This window comes from Osmia bicornis, chromosome 3, assembly GCF_907164935.1.
Source record: "Osmia bicornis bicornis chromosome 3, iOsmBic2.1, whole genome shotgun sequence".
In the NCBI taxonomy this organism is placed as follows: domain Eukaryota; kingdom Metazoa; phylum Arthropoda; class Insecta; order Hymenoptera; family Megachilidae; genus Osmia; species Osmia bicornis.
In genome coordinates this window covers 10,808,083-10,829,787 of record NC_060218.1, presented here as the reverse complement: position 1 = coordinate 10,829,787, position 21,705 = coordinate 10,808,083, and the positions used below count along the sequence as shown (strand labels likewise).

Below are 21,705 nucleotides of genomic sequence, written 5' to 3'. Positions count from 1 at the left end.
CAGCTTTAAAAATCTTTTGTGCCTTAACTGTAAAAATCATAGCAATTTTTCTTACAGAAAGTTCTTTCTATTCTTCTATTATAAACGTGTTTACTCAATCTTTAAAGCGAACTTTTTTTCGGATATTGTTTAGTTTATTTTGAAAATTAAGAATCTAAGGCAAAATTTAACTACATCATACAAAAACTATTAAAGACAATTACAAAACAGATTTTGTTTTCGATGTAGAAAATAGTTTTTTCATTTATATCATGAATATTAAAAAATTGGTATTGAAATGAGCCAATAAGTTGAATATTATACAATATTTGAAACGAGTACTACTACTACAAGTACAACTTCTTTAGCCACTGAATACATATAATGTTGGAAGCGCTACTAATTATGGGAATTAAAAGTAATAAATCAAAAATATTGGAATATCGAAATAAGATAAGTAACGAAAGCAATATCCACATCGATTGGAGTTTCAACTTAGCATGTAATTACAAATTAGATCGAGCAATGTACAAATGGATATTACAGGAAAGAGGTAGTGGTATACCAATATCAGTTCCATTAATTCAAGATACAGCTATTGAATTGAACTTCAAATTAGGCGACAGTAAAAATTTTAAAACATCTGGTGGCTGAAACATTTTAAGTCCAGATTACAGTGAACTCTCGTTATATTGCCACATGAACGATTTGTCCTTCATATGTACAGATTTTCAAGCACAGTAGTGCTATTTCACCAGCATCACAGTTTACAAAAATAATACACTTTTATTTTTATTTTCCTCTCTAATTAAAAATTTGGAAGCTTGGAAAATTTTCCGCTTCTATCATCCCGTCCGCGGTAATATAACGAAAGTCTACTGTAGTGACCAAAATTCAAGGCTCTGTTGGACTGATCAGAAAAAAGCCTTGGTAAATATTTAGAATAAGGGAGCCACCTCCGATTTGGATCACCTTGAAATATGTTGTCAAGGGCGTTATTCTGAACAACTTTTTCCTATATATATTAGTCGGACTCTTTTAGTTTTCGAGATATTTGAGAAAATAGTTATCTTAAGGCTATATAAATTTTCGACAAGCATTTTGCGTTCAATAGAGTGCCTTGTGTGTATATATACATATATCTTATTTATGTTTCTTACTAAAGTCGTTGACTCAATGTCCAAAGTTATCAGTGAACTTGACATTTAGCATTAGACTGTACTACTATGGCCGACAGTACTTGAACTTTATCGACTCATATCTCGAAAAGTACTCAACCGAAAGAAGCTCATGGAAGTGTTTTGAAAAGCTCTCGATGTCAGCTACAAGAATATTAAATAAAAAGTGGGTGTTTCCATTTAAAATTTTTAACTTGACCTGGATAGCTCCTCCATACTTACGCTCAAGGTCAAGTACGTACCACCGTTTGATGCATCTATTGACACCCTACAATTTGTGTATTAAATATTTTTTCCTAAAATGTCTTGTTTTCGAGATATTTCACCGGTTCCGGACTTTTTCCTCACCCTGTATACTATCCGTTCATTAATCCCCACATGTGTTTTCGAAGTACTTAAGTTCGTCCCAAAGGGGTTTGGGATTATTGTCGTCGTGGGGGCGGGAGTGTTTGGGGGGCAAAGCCCCCCAAAACAATAGAGGGGATCCTAGTTGCAATTTATTCACTCTTGGAAATATTGGTAGTATAGCGCGTTATTCTTTCAAATATCTCGAAAACTAAAAGAGTCCGACTATTATATGTATAGGAAAAAGTTGTTCAGAATGACGACCTTGACAACATATTTCAAGGTGATCGAAATCGGAGGTGGCTCCCTTATTCTAAATATTTACCAAAGCCTTAAACACGCCGATATAAAATTTTTGGATTGATTGATTTCGAATCTGATGTCAGAAATTATAGGTCACAAAAAATACAAAATATTCCTGATGTCAAACGTGTTAAAGTTAATAAAAATGAAATTAGACTCACAAAATGACAATTGTTTAAAAGTAATTCAGAATACAATATTTCGAACGATGATGATACTGGTTCATCCATTCTTACAAAAATAATTACAGTGTTTCGTAATATGCGAGACCCGCTTCAGGACTGGGCAAGTGGCACAAAAAATAATGAAAAATTTGTATATAAACATTTGTTCCCTTTGATCTTGTTTCAAAGCTAAAGCCAGCTTTGTATTGCAATAATTTATGGCAATTTAATTTCATAGGAGGTGCTACAATAGTACAGTAATGCTTGGCTAAATTTCACTAAAATCTGCTCGGTTAAATTTCCACAACCCAGCCCCACTCTTCTTCCACCATTCAGCACAACGAGCTCGGCGAAACCTGATCTCAGTAGACAAGGACAGAAAATGAATACAATGAAAAGGAAGAGAACAGACGCACATCAAATGGATGCCGCGACTGGAAAAAGTAAACATGCAGTAAAGAAAATTTTAATTTCAGTCATTTTCGTCTTACGTTTATAATTGTAGCACCAATGGATAGTTGACATTCTTCCGATTGAAATGAGTCCAAACACGATATAATTTGAACCATATTTACTGTCCATGATCCATTATGATTTACTCTACGTGATTCATTACGTATTTATTAGATAACATAAATATGATCCGATTAACGTCGTGTTTGGACTCATTTTAATCAGAAGAATCTCAAAGACCCAATGGTATAATTTTCATAAACATAAGTTGAAAATTACTGATAGTGAAATTCTCGTTATTGCATGTTCACTTTTTTCACTCGCGGCATCTCTTTGAAGTGCCGTGCCTGGACCGTCGCTGCTAGACGCAGTACGTCTATCTCGCTTCCTCCTATCGCATCTATTCTCTTACTCTGTCAAGTTCTGCTCGAGTCAATTCTCGGAATAAAAACGCTACCCTGCTCGCGTTAATTTCACTGCTGACTCCCGAACGTAGTGAAATATAGCCGAGCATTACTGTAGCGCAGACCGGGAGAGGGGGGACCCCTATTACGTAATTAAAAACTTCTTTTTTTTAACAGATACCGAAGTATTTTCAAAACTTTCAGTAAACATCGTAGGGAATAAATAAAAATGTAAAAATTAGACTTATCATTATCACAATACTAATAAAGTATGAAAAATGTACTGCAAAACCATATCACGAAGCTGAATATGCATTGGGAATTCTATGAAGATGGCCAAGAATAAAAAGGATCAGATGCTGTATGTATTTTGTGTAAGTGAAAGTTATGTCGTTTTTTAATACCTACTTTTGTATGCACTGTGGGTTGTACGTAGGTGATCGGACCTCAGTAAAAACAGGTAAGGGGGCAGGTAGAACCCTCTCAGACTATTTAAGGAACGTTTCGTATTTGTCATTCAGTTTCCATCAAACCTTTGGATGATTAACATGGCTCAAGATAAACTGCATTTGTATCATTGTATGCTCTACGAGTTCCAAAAAGGCAGTAACGCAATGCAGGTAGAAAGAAACTTGTGTGGAGTGTTTGGACAGGCTGTTGTAACAGCTCGAACCTGCTAAAGATGGCTCGCGAAATTTCGATCAGGTGAATTCTCCTTACAAGATGAGGCAAGAATGAAAACATTTTTTGCGTCAAAAAGCGGGGACCCTTTCTCTAGAGGAGTGGATAAACAACAAGAACGATGGCAAACAGTCATAACTAACGAGGGAAATCATATTTTTAAATAAATCTTAACTAATAAGTAAGAATAAACATTTATGTTTTCTTAAAAACGACAGAACTTTCGCTTACACCTAATACATATACTTATTTTGTAAATAATTTGGTGATACCTAAAAACAATTAATTCACCTTCTATCTTTCTCTTATTATGCATTTTTGCACGAAATAAACATCCGTATTTGCAAATTGTTTTTTCAATTGTTTTATGAAATGTTTAGGAGTTTGGTTCTGTCAAAACAATTATCCGAACGACGGATTACCGGCACAATTTTTTCTCCTTATTAGTTCGGGGGTCCAACACTAAAATCTTACTGGAATCTTAGGCACTAATTCCAGGGACATAAAGTAAACCCTTCTCTCATGAAGCTCATCCTCCTCGATTCTAATGGATTGCCTTGCCATTTTATCCTCCGGGGATGAGCTCGAATACCGTCTCTTTGCAAAGTTCAAATACCGCTTATCATGTTGCTGTGCAAATTTTCTTGCTCCGATGTCAATTTCTATTTTTAACGCTACAAAATTCTTCGAAAGTAATCAAAAATTCTTACTAAAGGTGATTGCTACAGTGGGCGACCATTTCAATTCTTTTAATACCATATTATAAATGTAAATGTTTTGCTATTAGATTGTTAGAAAAGGCCTTATATCATTCGAAGCTTATAATTTAACGAAAATAGCCATATAAACTATTTAATATCCTCAAATTTATCAGTAAATCAACTATAATATTGAGTGCAAAATATTCTTACCTGAAGTTGATTCTGCTCGATTGTAGTACAGCTTGGTCTGTGTTGTTGTTGAAATTTTGGTTGATATGGTTCCAACATCCTGATCTTTCCCCATCGATTGAAGAACAAAGCAATTGCTGCGGCCCATAGGAAAAGCACTAGAATAACTATCAAAGCTTCTTCAGCTCTGACTACAACTGCACCTGGCCCTAGAACACCTATTATAACAATTTATACTTTTATTTACAATCAGTTATTTCGATGGAATACTATTATGTATATGTATACATGAATATAATTATTATGTGTTGACACATAGGTTTAATGGCGACAAACAATGACATACAAGAAAACATTAGCATGATTTAAAAGGATTCTGAGAATAACTGATATATAATACAATATCAGAACTATTATAATATAAAAGGTCTGACTGAAATATTATAGTTATGTAGAACCATTATTCTAAATACCTCTTTCAAAAATCAACCAAATGACTCGATGTTTTCTGAAAAACTATAAAAATTAATTTACTAAAATGTGAACTTTTGTCGCTTTAAAAAATTACAATTTGTCAAAATCGCGAAGAAAGTGGAGAAGGGCAATTTAAAAATTTTTTTATCTATGTCTGTAATGAAAATTTAAAATATGCCTTTTGTAGATTTAGGTAAGTTATATGTATACTGAAAATTTCGTCGAGATCGATCATCACAGTTAGAAGTTACAAGCAATTGAAATTAGCGGAATTCGCAATTTTTCATCTAACAATAAGATCATAAGTAGTCATATTCTTAGGTAAAAAGTCTATAATATTTAATGACTTCAATTACTGTAAAATCGGTACAAATATTCAAGCTAGAATAATTTTGGAACTAATATATGTAAAGGTTTTAAAATCATAATTGAAAACGATAAGTAATTTTTGGGTAATTAACAATTACATTACGTAACAAATAATTCTGTATTATTCTGGCCTATCATTAATAATGTGCAAAATAAAAATGAATTCAAGTAATGCCGATGTAGTTTCATAAATGAGGGGATCACAGTGCACTTACCCTAAAAATGTTTCTTTTTCTTTTCATTTGGGTTAGTTAAATCAGTATTGAGCTAAATGCCTGAATTAACCCCTTGCACTATGCTGAAACTCGGAAAAAGCCAGGCCAAGCACGGTGCGCCCGAATGGTGGAGATAGACATAGCGGCGCAGACAAAGTGTCGGATTGTGAGTGCGAGAGAGACTAATTCGAAATCTCGATCACAAGTCAGACTCGTGATATTCAAGTTTGACCTAAAATTTTCATCACGAGTCAGACTCGTCAAAATAGTGCAAGGGGTTAAGGATATAATTATGGTGGTACTTCCCACAGTCATCATTAGAAAGATCATTTACAGGTAACTTTCTTCCAAGTCCTTATCTAACTATCCGAGTATAATTATCCTCCGACCTAACTTGAATCTCTCGAATCTGAGGAATCCTTTAGGGATTTAAGGAGTTAAAATCATCCCAGAGAATATATACACTCCGGTCTGCTGGTAGTCTTAAAGCTTGTTCAAACTTAAATCGCGTTCAGTCACGCGACGTGACAGATAAAGCAACTCAAACCACAATTACCACCTCTTCTTATTATTAGTTATTTTCACGTAAAAAACTTCAAATTTTGCGAAAATACATTATTGTAAAAGAAAATGTTTTTACAATTCTTCTCAAAAAGTACTCTATACTGCGTATCTTGTACTTTTTCAGAATATGAATATCATAGTTATAACGAATTTTTGTGAGAATTGTGTCCAAAAAACGTGTACATATTACTTTTCTGTATTTCACTGCTACTCCGTTAGAAATGCTACTACTATGCTTGTAGACACTTAATATCATAAACGCTTATGAACATATGTATCTATGTAACATATTTTTGTTCGTTATCAATTATTTTATAATAGTACCTGTTTACGATAATAGCACCTATAACATTTAATGGTGGTGGTATTCATATTTTATGATAGTGGAATCAAACCACGTACACTCGCGATCAAATCAGACTTTCCTAGGAGAAATGTTGATATCCTGGTCTCCCCCCCGCCGTAGTCCTCGCAGATTTCCAAGTTCCCGATCTCCCTTGTAGGATGGGCGTAGAGCACCTGGTGGGTGTAGTCGCAAACCCATTCAGATTAATTTTCCGTCTTAAGAATAAAATTCCTTACTCCGACGAGAGTTAAGTATGGGATCTTCCGTACGTGGTACAGTATACAGGCTGTCCCAGAACTGGGGTAGGAGCCGAAGAGGGATGATTGGTGAAGACATTCTGACCAACTTTTTCCTTTGCCAACATGTTGGTAAAGGCTTCGTTTTCGAGTTATTAACGAAAAACACTGGCCAATCAGAGCGCGCCGTTGGGTATGCTCCGCGCGGTCGTGATCAAGTGAATCGGCACTACGTCGGTATAATAGGATTCGTTGGGCAAAAGTTGTATCGAATAATGAATTAAAAAAAGAAAGAAATAATAGTATCGAATTATTGATTACTCATGAACAACGAATCCTATTATGTACACCGACGTGGTGCCGATGCACTTGATCACGACCACGGCTTGAACGCAGAGCATACCCAACACTCTCGTGGTTCGCCCCGCGCTAAAAGCGCGCTCTGATTGGCCAGTGTTTTTCGTTAATAATTCGAAAACGAAGCCTTAACCAACATTTTGGCAAAGGAAAAAATTGTTTACAATGACCTCAGCAATCATCCCTCCACGGGTCCTACCCTAGTTCTGGGAAACCCTACATGTAAGTTCCGAATAACGGTACGATAGGTGGCTGGGATAGGGATCGTCTGTTTCGACGAGACGAAACGTTTTTTTCCGCCGGCATCCTACATATACTGTAGGTAATAAATTTTATAATATTTAGTAACGAAAAATTACATTGTTCTTAAATTACCTTTGATATTAATATCGTCAAAATTAAGATTTCACGAATTCCTACTTCTCCTATATGTATCGTCATTTTCCCTACGGAAACTTGGTTTGTTCGCAAGTGTACTTGCTTTTAATATACATAGGAGTAAATACCCTTACATTATCACGGTTTTTTAATAGTACATTTCTCGCATACTAAATATTGATAATGAGAGTAGATATACGAACTGATGTCTAAAATATGCACGTGTTTACAAAGCTCGATAACCGTAAGAATCTACCTTCACGAAAATTTGCTATATTGCTATAAACAATCATTTAAATATAACAGTTTCATTTTACAATGTAATTATAAGCAAGTGTCTCACAAAATACATTATAATTATTTATTAATTCTTTTTCTATAAATTAGCAACTTTAGTTTTCAAATATGAACTAACAATTAAATGTACAATTTCAGATATTTCATAATCAAAAGAAAGAAACAAGTAATTAATTATGCAAAATATTAATTTCATGTACATGTTACCGTTACCGGCAATGTATGAAAAGCAGGCATTGTATAGGATGTCTAACCAATATACATATGTATGTATAGAATGCCTGGCGCTTTTGGGCAAAGTATGAAACATCCGAATTTTTTAAATATTATTAAAACTTTTCCTAGGTATTGTAAGGTTTTTGTGAAATAATTATTCTAAAAATTAATAAGATAAGAAAAAATTCCGAAAGGTGTTTAATTAAAAATTTTAATTTAGAGGAAAAGTATATTGTTTATATCAGGATTTAGATCGATATTGCCTAGGCATTCTATACAATGCCTGTGTTTCATACACTGCCGGTAATATATACATAAATAGTGTGTAACAAATAAAGATTTATATTCTACGGAATAACGTCATATTTATTTAAGCCAGCTGTTTACATTTCGACATAACGGAAGAACAATTTTTCAGGAAAATTGGAATCTGTAACTCTGTAATTTTAAATTTCTTTTTACATCTAGCAAAAGGTCACTAACAGAATGATACTTGAAGGATTCAATTTGCGTATACTGCAAAATTATTAAGTTTTGAATTTTAATAGAGTCTAGGTGTGAAAATAAACCAAGGAATAATGGTGTAAAAAGTTGAACATTGAAATTAGAAATATGTAACACTAACTTGAAAAGTTATATAGTAGAGTCTAAGGTTCCTTTCATTTTTTTAATTGCCTAAGAAAACTTCATTAATGTGTTCAATGAAATTGCACGCGAGGATTTGTATTATATTGAGAAATTTTCTAAATTTCAAAGAGAAGGATCAGACACATATTGCATAAGTAGGAAAAGGTATGAATGAAAAAGTAATTTTGAGCGGTGGTAAGTTACTTTTCCTTGCAATTAATATGTGAGAATTTCATATTTCAGGATAGAAGCACATTTTGGCGCGACAGTTTTTTTGCAACATTTAGTTCATGACACGAAATGTCATACCTCTGTCAGCATGTGAATCAGAAGTCGTATTGTTGCGATATTGGATTTCATGTCGCGACTTTAATGGGTATATTTTCACGTGACAGCAAATCGCAATTTTTACTGGCATCGTGATACGAAATCTCATAACTATGGTCGTCGTGAAAACTCGTAATACTGCTATCATATGATTAGATTTCATTTCGCAACTTTAACCTCACGAAATTAAATTATTGTCTACGATTCTAAGGTTCTGAAACTCTAAAATTCCAGAATTTCAAAATAAATAAGTTCTGAAATTCCAACATTCCGATGCTCTAGAATCCTAACATTCTGGAATTCTCTAGTTTAAAGATTCTAAAACTCTAAAACTCTAAAACTCTAAAACTCTAAAACTCTAAAACTCTAAAACTCTAAAACTCTAAAACTCTAAAACTCTAAAACTCTAAAACTCTAAAACTCTAAAACTCTAAAACTCTAAAACTCTAAAACTCTAAAACTCTAAAACTCTAAAACTCTAAAACTCTAAAACTCTAAAACTCTAAAACTCTGAAACTCTGAAACTCTAAAACTCTGAAACTCTGAAACTCTAAAACTCTAAAACTCTGAAACTCTGAAACTCTAAAACTCTGAAACTCTGAAACTCTAAAACTCGAGGAGATTCGAGGATTCTAAAACTCTTTCGTGAAATCATGCAAAATGCAAGATATCAAATACTTGACACTGTTAATAAAACTATGACAGTTGGCTTATACCAGGAAAATGTTCTGGTTACACCAATAAAAATTAGGTTATTAAAGTCATTTAAATACTGAGAAGTTGAACATTAATTATTATTAAGAAATTTAGTAAAAGTGGAGTTAATTAGTTCCCTAAATACCGTACTGCTTTGTTTAAGCTACGTTTTAATTTATAATTGAGGGATCTTTGAAACTGCATGCGATATAGTACATACTTTACACGGAAACGCAAATTGGGAGCTGTTCGCTTAATTAAACGGTGGATCAATAGAGTACGATGAACTGAAAGCGAAATAGACTTTGAAAGAACAGCCGGATCTTGAATTTTTTGACGTTTCTCCATTTGAAATACCGAAGCGAATAAAATTGAAGGCCTATGTGAAAGTTTCTGAACAAAAGCAGGGAGAGGTATAGTCTCTAGGGTTTTGTCAGATTTTCAACTCACCATCCGGATAGGTGGAATTGATTTCAGCAGTGACATCCAATTCCGGTGGCATTGATCCAACTGGAATCGAATCGTCCGGAGCTTCTTCCAGCTCCAGTTCGATCTTGGTCACGTGTCCTAAACAAATTAAATCGTTGCAAAATATAATTGCACACAAAACAAATAGAAAATTTTCAACTACACTTTTGCTTTCAACACGGTCAGCTTGGCTGACGTCATAAAATGTTGCACTGGTCCAACCTTACCCGATTTCGGTTAATCGTTCGAAACTTGATTAACTAAGATAAACATCTTTACTAAAGTTATTTGTACATTGTTAAAATACGTACCACTGTCAATGATATCCTGCTGTTTGTTCTGTGGCATTGTGACATCGTGTTTTTTAGATTGATTTTTTCCCTCCACACTGACAGCAGAAAATTTTCACGTTGTTCTGAAATAACAAAGATGAAAAAACTTTTAGAAGAAGTTTTCATCGGTATGTAGGTGGGAAAAATATAATCTGAAGTAGTGTAGGTATACATTTTTTATACAATTAATACAGGAGTTGAAATAATTTATATGTACCATTTACTTTCGTGATAAAGTTCATAAGATAAGTCATGTTGTTTTTAAATTTTCTGCTCCGTACATATTTATAAAAATGTTGTATCGTTTATCTTATGAAAATATTTACTATTAATTATAGTTTTTGAGTATCTAAACAATCTGAATTATTAACAAATATTTATTTAAGCAATAAGCTTTAACACTTTAATTATAATGTAGAAATGGAATAGGTAATACATTTGTTACATGCATATAAATCACTCGAATGAAATTTCAGATCGGTACTTTGAGGTTTAAAACACGAAGTGAGCTCTGTAATATGTAGTATACGCATATATTTCAGCCGTTGACGTTGATGTTAGTATCCGTCCATGATATTTTAGATAAGAACAAATATTTGGACATTTTAAAAGCAAATCTGTTGAAAGACGCTCATAAGATAAGGATACAAAACACTTTTAAGCGAAGAACTTCAATCGAGCGCAAATTTACATGGAAGTTTGTGTACTTTTCGGAAATTATGTAGTAAATAGTAGATCTATTTACTTGAAACTTTCAGAATATTTTTGTCATATTTATAAACAAAACGCAAATTATTGTTTATAAAAAAATTATTTAAAGAGTTATTTAACACGATTTCTGAATAATGTCTTTCGGACAAGCGCCTCGAATTCTAAATAATTGAATAAGTAATAAAAAAGAGAACAATGCAAATTTTGAATAGGTTTGTATTAATATATAGGATGTTTTATGTAAATGGGTTAACTTGTATTTCTGAAATGGTGGAAAACAGATGAAAATTCCATTGGACAAAATTATGGTGTCAAATGGAACATTATCTGTTCTGAAGGCGTTCCAAAGATTTCAAGGTCGATTTCATCTTTTTATTCTCTACAAAAGAGATAAAAAGAGATCACTAATTTCTCCCTAAGATATCTTTTGAATTAACTAATTTTCGAGCCAAGTGCTTTAATACATTTTTATAAAGAATTAAGAAACGCGCCGATTGACGTTATAATAAAATACACAGTACCATTTAAAAAAATAAAATTAATTTTGAATCTTTTTTATACGCCTCCACTTTTGGAAGTGACGCATGTATCACGTGATGTTCCAGTCGACGCCATTTAATTTTGACTAATGATATTTTTTCTGTTTTCTACTATTTTGGAGATACAAGCCCAGTTACCTTATATAATAATGGAAGGTACCAATCTAGGAAATTAGAGTTAAAAATTAACTCACCATATCCTTAATAATTAATTTGAATACGTCTGACTACATACGTATGTTCATTTCTATTGTTAAGGTGCAATTTTTGGGTGCCATTGTCGACGGGTTCAAAAGTTATGGGACTTTGAAATTTTCATATTTTTAAGTGCAAATGATTAGAAAACATGAGAAATCGAAATATGAAGTGAAAATTAAGTATAAAGATAAAGGCATGGATTTGAGATGATTAGATGATGTTTACTAACAATTAAGATGAGTTTCAGGGAAAATTGCATGTGTGATGCAATTTACACTTGTGTGATCATTTGCACTTAAAAATATGAAAATGTCAAAGTTCCATAATTTTTTATCATAACTCCTCGTTTCATGCTCTTTCGAATTAAACATAGTCTGGACGAGCCACTCTACCATCCACTTTTGACCATTCCTTTCTGAGACCATTTGGAATAATATCCAAAATGGCTTCTAGAGTCATTATTTAGAAGTCATATTGTCCGTACAATTATTCCAACTCATGTAAATAAATTTATTTATTTAATAATTATTAAATTTTGTGCAGTTGAGTACTCATTCTACAATCGAGTAATGAAATTACGAAAATCAGAAATGCAGTTAATATGTTTGAATTCGATCTGACAACTAGCAGCTCAAATACCTGCGTTTTTTAAAAGTACGTTAGGTTTCTAGGATTAACAAATGACATTCGTCGTTTGTCGAATAGTAGAGCTGTGTCGCAATACTTGACTTCAAAGAGACCCAGGCATCGCCGTGCGAGTGTTAAACAATTGTCGAGCAGTTCGTTTTAGGAGTTGTTAAGTGGCATGCAGCGTAGCCGCTGTTCTATTTATCGAACAATAAAACGAAAGAATGAAAAACATTTTTTTCTCTTAGAAAATTATGCAAGAACCGTGATTCGAAGGAAAAACTGCGAAATTTAACAAATAGTGGTAGTTAGAACAGAAAATTTCGCCGTCTTTTTACGCAATTAAATCAATTGTAAATTTCTTTAAATGGATTTGCAATTCGTTTTCATATTGATTGTTTTATCGGAACACGTTGACTAAAAGTGAATTAAAGTACACTGTTCAAAAAATTAACCATTCTGTTGTTTTTTATAATATTGTACCCTAATATATTTTTACACAGAAAGTTACGAAAAATGCATTTATGTAAAAAAGAAGTTTACAGTTTGATTGTAAAAAATCATAGATAACTTTCAAGTTTTGTGACTTTGAAACAAAATCTTTTTTACCATTATAGATGGCTGTTAAAACAGTATACCTTTATTCTCCGAAGATTTTTCATAGAAAACAATTTTCTATTAATAACAATAATTGTATTTTAGATGTTCCCATTTAAATGTTCCGTTCTGTATTAAAACATTTCTTTACATTTTTGTAAATAATAATAAATACATATCAAATTATGCAAAAGTTCTTTTTCTTTTTCTTTGAAGTTCACTCTGAGGAGATAAAATCATTTTTGAAATTTTACCAAACTGTTCATTTTTGTCTCTGTAATTCATGAACTGTAAAAATAGAAAAGAAACTTTTGATGGGAGATTACATTACATATATTTAAAAAAACACGTAAAACTGTGAAAATATACATATTGTACAGTACCGCGGATGGTAGTCTTTCCCAAGGAAAATGGCGATATCCTGGACTCCCTTTCTTCGCAGGTTTTCCAATTTCCCAGGTTCTCGGCTCTCTTTGAAGGTTTTCCAGCTTGCCCCGGATTTCCTAATTCCCCACTTTCCCCGTCGGCTTTCCCTTTCTCGACCTCCCACCCTTTCCCATCGGTAGCTTCGGGAGAAATGACGATGTAGGGGAAATAGTCCCATACATACATCAGGCCTGTCTAACTGCTAGAAGCGAAAGAGCCACTGCTCCCACTCTTACCGCTTCAGACTTCCCCTACCACCCAGTAGCGTCAGTAGTGGGGCAGTTCTAGCAGCTAGGATTAGGAATACGCGTCAAATATTGGACGAGTCGGGAACTAACTGGAAGAGTGGGGAGCCGAGCGCGAGCTGCGTGGTAGGGGAAGGAGCCATGAGTGGCCCGCGGGCCGCAGGTTAGACAGGCCTGATATAGATCTACGGCACCCCACCACTTGCTTCTAAACGTTTACGCAGGAGAATTTGGATTGATATTTAAATTATTCATGTTTTTTAATACATAATTAGAAATTACATTAATTTTGTCTAAGTCACTTTTAATATTACTATCATCAAAATTAAAATTTTGAGAATTCCTGCTTCCTCTATAACACTATTTTCGTTAGGAAAGCTTACTTTGGCGGATACTGTACAAATATAATTTATTGTAATGAAGATCGTTTCTTACGTTGGAACTTTTGGGTTGGAAATCTTTTTATATCAGTTGAATGCACGACACGCAAATAAACTCTATATTAATCAGCATAATATGATTCGACATGCAAAATAAGGAGAATTAAGAGAGAGAAAAATTATATTTCGTACGAACCATCTAAGAACGCTGTTGCCAAAAGAATCAGCTATTAAGTTGGCACAAGAGAAAATTCTCTCTGGACTAAATTGCGACCGGACACGAGAAATAGCTTTGCTACGACAGTTCTAATCGTAAAAAATTGTAGCTGAGTTCCGGTGACAGCATTGCAGAGTTTGGTAAAATTTAGAGAAAAAATATTTCAAGTAGTTAAATACAATTCAAATAAAATAGTTTTTTAAATAAGAACCAAAATTTTAGTGAATAAAATAATCTGAAATATAAAATAAAATATTTTAGTCGCGAATTTTTAATGTGTTTCAGATTTACCTTGAAATTCCAAATTGAGTGAAATATGATATTATAACATGTAAGAAACCTTAATAGTTAGCAAGGTAAATTTATATTATTTTTCTTAAAGAGAATGAATTTAATTTATATAAATATTTAACGACAGTTAAAGGAACTTATTTATTTACTGAATAGCATATCAAATATATTGCGCCCCTTTTGAAGTTGTCACAAAATTAAAATTTTTTTTATCATATTACTAGAATATTCCACTAATAGAATAATCCCTAATTTTACATATTTCTGACAAGAGTTTAGATGTACATACTAATAAGTATATGTATATTTTGCTGTTAAAGTGGATACACAACATAAACGACAATGGCAAATGCATCACGAAAAGTCAAATCTTGATTTGTGCCACAGTTGTCATAAATCATTTAGTAACCACTGTTAGTCGCGCTTAATGTGTAAACTCTGTGACGTTTCTAGTTTCGTTCACGGAACGAAGCCATACCGTGCTCATAATTCCTTTCCATTCCTCTTATCGAATATTCCATTTCAGTATCGTTGCTTCTATAACCTTGCAATACAAATGGGATTTGCAGAGACACGTCAAAGCTGCAATTTTTCTCTTCGACCGAATATACATAGTCGACGAATGATCAAATATTAAATGAGAAAAAAAAAAATATACTGATCGAATTGAGTATCCTCCTCCTTTTTGAAGTCGGATAAAAAACAAGATTTTTTTCTTTTTTGTGTGTGTTTCTTTTATTCAAAATAAACAACTTTACAGCCAATGCTTTTTTACTAAGCTTCCACCACGATTCTGATTAGGTAGACAATTCGAGATCAAATTACATAAGTATTGTCGATGATGAAGTATGTATTACAAAGAGCAGAGGGAACGGTGGTAAAAAATGCTAAAATCTTATTGCATAGTTCAGAGATATTGAATCGAAGAAGCAATATTTTCTCATGATTCTTTCTTTAAAATATTCTTCGTGCAATTATACAGGGACGTATAAAGTCCAATTTTGTAATTTTGATTTTAAAATCTTACGAAAAGTATGCTTTTCTAGAAAAACATTTGTTTGCAACTTTTTTTAAAAAGCACTTTATACATCAGCGGATATTTATATTTATGTGGAATATGAACATCATAATTATGATGCGGTTCTATCAGAATTGTGTCCGAAAAACGTGAAATACTTTTTTCTGCTTCTTCTGTAGACCCTTCGTACCTACCAAAAGCGTCTAGATGTATCTAGATTGCATCAATATCAACCCGTCCTTGATCAGTAGCAAAAAAGTAAATAGGGCTTTTTCCTACTAAGGACCTTTTTTCTAGGGTCGACTCTAGTCTACGGACGAAAACGAGTTCGTGCCCTGCTTAACTTTTTTGGCTGCCAAATCCGTAATTTTGTAGATTTCGACATAAACCAAGCGGGATTTTGTTCAGGGCAGATCAATAAATTTGTCTAAATATTTTTGAACTCCGTAAATAAATGATATGAAATGTATTGTGGTGATTTAAACAAATGATAATACGATGAGGTCACGTTTGGCAAATGAACCGTTTAAAAGAGAATTTCTTAGGTTGCGAAGAAAATTTAAGGTGGTTGTATCATGAATGAAAAACAAAATTCAAATGTTAGGACATTTACATATACAGAGTGTCCCAGAAAGAGTGTAAGCCCTTTAAGGGGGTGGTGGCTGGGGTCATTCCTTTGTGAAAATGTTGTTTGAAGCTTCGTTTTTGAATTATTAAGGAAAATAAATAATAAATAAACTAATCTCACAATCAGACAGACGGTTTGATTGTAGGATACATAACTTTTCATGTAACATTGACTCAAAGTAAATAAAACTCAGTGTAAAATATGCAAACAATAAATATTTCACCTGTCAATCATTGGATACAAGCTATTTACGAGGAGAAGAATTGCGGTTTTCCTAAAATTGTACGGTAAATCATCTCCACTTTCTTAGAGTAAGTTACGCTATATTCTTCTATAATTCCATAGTTTTTTAAAGCAACTTAAAAATGTAACATTGTAGGATTATAATTAAAAATATATTTTCAACCAATGCTTTTCCTATACTGTAAACATTACCTACATGTTGTGATTTCAAATGTCATCACCTCGGTTTTAGTACAGCTAACCTTTTTAAGTTATCATCAGTGTTTAGATATCATTATTATTTACGTCTAGCTAAATTTTGAAGCAATTTTATAAAATAGACGTAATCACAATATAACCATTTCGAAGGTTTACAAGCGTGATAAGTGATAGTAGCACCTCTAGTAGAGTAGCAGTGAACACACAGAAAAGTTCATATTCTGGAAAGGCATACCAAACGCGATATAGAGCGCTTTTGTGAAAAAATTGTAAACAAAATTTTCTCCTAAAAAAACGTACTTGTTACAAGATTTTAAAAGCTAAAATTGCAAAATCTGATTTTGTACGTGCTTGTAAATTGTTTCTCAATTTCCTCGTACGAGGTCCTCAAAATTAATTCTTATTCAAATCAGTTGGATAATTTTGTGTATCCTACTAATTTGTAAGATTGTATAAAGTCAGAAAGAATTCATTTTTTCACCTAAGCTAACATACAGGGTGTCTCAGCCCAAGTGTTACAGAGCTGTTATTCCGTAACTAGTAATGATACAAAAAATTGTTGATATGGAAATTGCACGGTAAAATGGGAACTATATTTTGGCAGAAGTGAAAAATATTTTGCATTATTAGTTTGAGAGATATGATGGTCAAGTTTTGTTTTTTAAATGGAACGATATATTTTTTTCAGATCATGTGATAGTGCTTTTCAAGACGAATTTATTATACTGTAATGTATACACCCGATTTTAATTAGTTTTCAAGATATAACGTTTACAAATTTCCCGATTTTCAGTGGATACGTCTCGGTTTGAGTGGCAAATCGTAAAAGCGGTCCTATTGTTGCGGTAAGTGCCACAGCGGGGGTCTACGCTAGGAACGGCAGACCCAAAGAATAACCGCTGTGGCACTTACCGGAACAATAGGGCCACTTTTACGACTTGCTACTCAAATCGAGACGTATCTACTGGAAATGGGAAAATTTGTAAATGTCATATTTTGAAAACTAATTAAAATCAGGTGTATACATTACAGCTTAATAAATTCGTCTTGAAAAGCACTATCACATGATCTGAAAAAAATATATCGTTCCATTTAAAAAACAAAACTTGACCATCATATCTCTCAAACTAATAATGCAAAATATTTTTCACTTCTGCCAAAACATAGTTCCCATTTTACCGTGCAATTTCCATATCAACAATTTTTTGTATCATTACTAGTTACGGAATAACAGCTCTGTAACACTTGGGCTGGGACACCCTGTATAATATGGCGCCTCCCATACATACGTTATAAGATTCTCCAGCGGTACAATTAAAAAGAACAAAAGTAGAAATAAACTAGTAGAACAATAAACAATAATAATTGTTAAATAAAATCTGATACATAAAATCACAATAGTAATTGATTAGCAAGAAAATAATGACTGTGTGGTATAAATGATTGTATTTCTTTAGATGTAAAAGAAAAACGTATCTCAGCGTTCTTTTGGAGATTGCATTTCTTTGTTGGAATAGGGGTTTAGACACGCCACTTAACCGTGAGAAAGAAAAGCTTTAGCAAATCCCAAAGTTTCGTATTTCCAGGGTGGAGGAGGGCCGCTTACCACTAAAAGCTTGGTAGACAGTGGATAAAGAGCAGGAAATTTTGTACGGAAGAAGGATGAACTGAAGATAATTACATCAAGACGTCGTCAGCCTCCACTGTCTTCTTAACATCCTTTCTCCCCTTCTTAAAAAACGAGGTCACTTTCGTATACATCACAGTCATTCTTTTCCTAATCAAGTGTAAATGACGACAATCAAGAAATTACATTGCATTCTTTTATGCTAAACTCTGTATTTTAATTACACAGAGATGAGAATTATTAAACATTTCAATAAAACTTAATTTCTGGGTTCCGCCTTATAGAGTTTCTAACGAGTTCTCAATTTTTAATATTTTGGAGGTGTTTTGATTTTGACACTTTCGCTACAAGTGTCTTAAGATATTTGTTATTTCTTAATCCAATCTAAAGGGAACCATCCATTTTAGCCTAGAAACATCCATGTAACCTATTAACATTTTACCTTTAATAATTGGAAAAATAATTTTAAAAAAAACGGTGTAAAATTTAGAAAATGAAAATAATATGTAATACAAAATTAGATTAAAATTGTGGCTCTCTCCATAGTCCGCCATCTGTGGGTTAACCGATAGGCTAAAAATCCCACAATAATGCGGGACTAGACTATTGTAAAAAGTGATAGTACTGATCCATTTCATCTTTGACCGATAAATAATGTATTAATTTTTTTTTGTTTTGCCTTGGAAGGTGTTGGAGATTAGTTACATCATTTATGTACACTTGTTCTGAATCGCTTACATTTCGCTGAATCATTCACAACCAGTCAATCAGTCATTCAGGGTTAATGTGTTAAATGAAAACCAATTTTTCTAATTTCTCAACAAAGGCTCTGCACTTAAATTTTGGCCAATGTTATCTTTTCTTTTGGCACGTGTTTCTTGAGCAATGTCGTAGCGGTTTATTTTGACGAATACTTTTGTACATACATATTGTATGATACATTGAGTACACTATTCTTTTCATACGCGAGAAATAAATATAAACGCAAAATTTGGCAAATTTCATGTATCAGTTCCAAAGAATTGGCAATTTTTTTATTCTGATGACATAAAAAGTAATGGAGCGTATCCAACATTAGTTACACATGAGTTCTTCTTATATCCTTGCTTCTTCACTAACTTCGATCACGACTGTCACAATTTTCCTTTGACGCATATGCGCCAAATTTTCGTCTTTACGGCCAACGACGGACGGCTTATACGACTCTGTCTTAAATTGAATATATAACAGGGACGAAACTTTGCATAATAGATTATACCTACTATTAGTTTCACTTATCGTGATAGATTAAATATTAACGAGACAATCACGCGGCAACACGTATTATTGTATAAAACGAATCTGAGCAAGCTCATTCATTTCCGCAAATTGTCGCAATAACGCACGTTTGCATGTTTCGTAGCTATAAAACAATTTTCAATCTACTTATCCTATTAGTAACATATATTCTGTATTCCGCTGAAAAGAAGCATATAAATAAAAATTTCTACCTCTTGTAATTTTTGGGTGTTTTTATAAAAAATAGATACACACAATTTCGCAGCACTAATCTTTAGAATGTTGTACACTTGTTTTTTGTTAATACGTTAAATACTGTGAAGGTCATTGGGGACTAGCATCGTAAATTACATACGCTTAAATCAGGCCTGTCCAAGTAGGGGAATTTACCCCTGGAACACATGTTTTGGGTCCCCTTCCAACGCTGCTCCTTCAAGTAAGATGGGACCGAGGAGACAATACCGCCGCTAGGAAAGACGGAGAGACGGTAGTCGGAACCGTCCCATCTTACTTGAAGGAGCAGCGTTGGAAGGGGACCCAAAACATGTGTTCCAGGAGTGGATTCCCCTACTTGGACAGGCCCGATTTAAATGATTCGGAAAGAAAGAAACAAAAATATTACTTTTAATAAGGTTGCTATCATACCAATAACGTAAGGTAGCAAATAGAAAATTAAAAATTTGAAAATTAACTATTCCTATTCTTAATAATTAACGTTTCAGCATGTCTTACAAATGTCCATTTTCACTGTGGCAGTTAACGTGTTAAATATCGATTTATACCTAGTATTAGAATAAGTTAATACTTATGAAAGTAGTTTTTAATTGATCTAAAACAAAAATAACGAAAAATTACAATTAGTAAAATCGCTGTTACACGAAGTGTAATGTTGATATGGTAATGTGGGGCTCTATGGTCGCACGTACGATACATGCGATACGTACGATGTATTGCGATGGTCGGGTAGAACGAATGTGTCCGTTCCAAAAGAAATACCGTTATATGTAGACGCAAATAAGCATTAACATATTACAATATAAATAATATAACGTATTAGTGTTCGAATGTGTATTAATCCCTGCCATTTTTTTTTCTTCATTTTTAACAAGATTTGTATTGCATTTTCATAATAAAATAAGTATTTATAAATTAATTGAGATTTATTTGTAATACAATAAGAGAATAATTATAGACCAAATCGAAAAGGACACGAAAAGTTTTCCAGCAGTATTATCTTCTAAACGTTTCTACACGAATACCATTTTACTTTTGTCTAATTTTACTCTGTTTCCCTTATCACGCTTACAATTAGCGTTAGTAGAGGAACGTAGGAATGCAAACTGCAAGTGGTGAATAGAGTAACATTTCGATGAAATTAACTCGAAGGCAAGTTTCAAGATGTTTCAAGGACAAAAACTAATAAAACGACTCATTAGAATTGTCGCGAGATACATTCGTTATTAGATTATGGGATTAAAACTAAATAAAACTCACAATATTTAAATCAAAAAATAAACTTTATTACAAGCTCGGAAGGACGTCTTTACCCAAGAAAGCTGAGCTAAGAAGTGAGGCTCTCTACGAATGCATCGCAGAAAATCCGGCGCCCATTTTAGAAAGAAAATAACCGCCTGGGTCTGCAACGTGTTTATTACTCAGGCCTGTAAGTTTAGATACGGCCAGAGGCCCATTGACTCTGGTTACAAAGTTAGACCTTTTTCTATACAATGCACCCAGTGTCCCTCAGCTCCACAATTCATTTTTGCTTAGATAGAAAAGACAAATAATCTAACATTCGTAACTATTGATTATTAAAAAAAATAATATAACTTTATTGTTGAGCTTAACATTTTATAATTAACTCGTTTATTAGATTTATTTGTCATTTCACAAATCAGATGAAATAAAATTTACATTATAGATAACATAATTATGTAAATAATTATATGTTGTAAGTTTCGATGTAAAAATAGTGAATTGATGTAAATGAAACGTATTAAGTTGTCCTCAAACGAGTAGGTTGGAATAATACAATGTGTGCAAAAAGTTTTTCATCACCAATGCATCATAAATTCAATTCAATGTAGGATACAGTTAAAGCTAGGCCTTGAAAGAGCCAGCATTCACCGTCCAAAAATTAGGGCTCTATAAATTAGAAAGCCAGGAAATTTCGACCAAATCGT

At 33.1% G+C, this 21,705-nt stretch overlaps 1 protein-coding gene and 1 long non-coding RNA gene across 4 annotated transcripts in view; one reads left to right on the top strand and one right to left on the bottom strand.

Moving 5' to 3' along the window:
* LOC123987661 overlaps positions 1 to 19,427 on the top strand; it is a 49,205-nt gene extending 29,778 nt beyond the window's left edge. Inside the window, exon 4 of the long non-coding RNA XR_006829267.1 lies at positions 18,932 to 19,427. This is a non-coding gene — a long non-coding RNA (uncharacterized LOC123987661). The remainder of the gene's footprint in view (positions 1 to 18,931) is intronic.
* The window catches only part of LOC114880592, a 123,771-nt gene that overhangs the window by 47,324 nt on the left and 54,742 nt on the right, over positions 1 to 21,705 (bottom strand). For 2 of the 3 annotated variants that reach the window (XM_046285049.1, XM_029196754.2), the window contains exons 2-4: positions 10,279 to 10,382; positions 9,950 to 10,066; positions 4,419 to 4,615 (exon numbers count right to left, since the gene is read on the bottom strand). In XM_046285049.1, coding sequence (XP_046141005.1) covers positions 4,419 to 4,615; positions 9,950 to 10,066; positions 10,279 to 10,315 — 351 coding nt within the window. In that variant the 5' untranslated portion in view covers positions 10,316 to 10,382. Of the gene's footprint in view, positions 1 to 4,418; positions 4,616 to 9,949; positions 10,067 to 10,278; positions 10,383 to 13,354; positions 13,533 to 21,705 lie in introns of those variants that run through there. The other variant, XM_029196755.2, reaches the window with a different exon arrangement.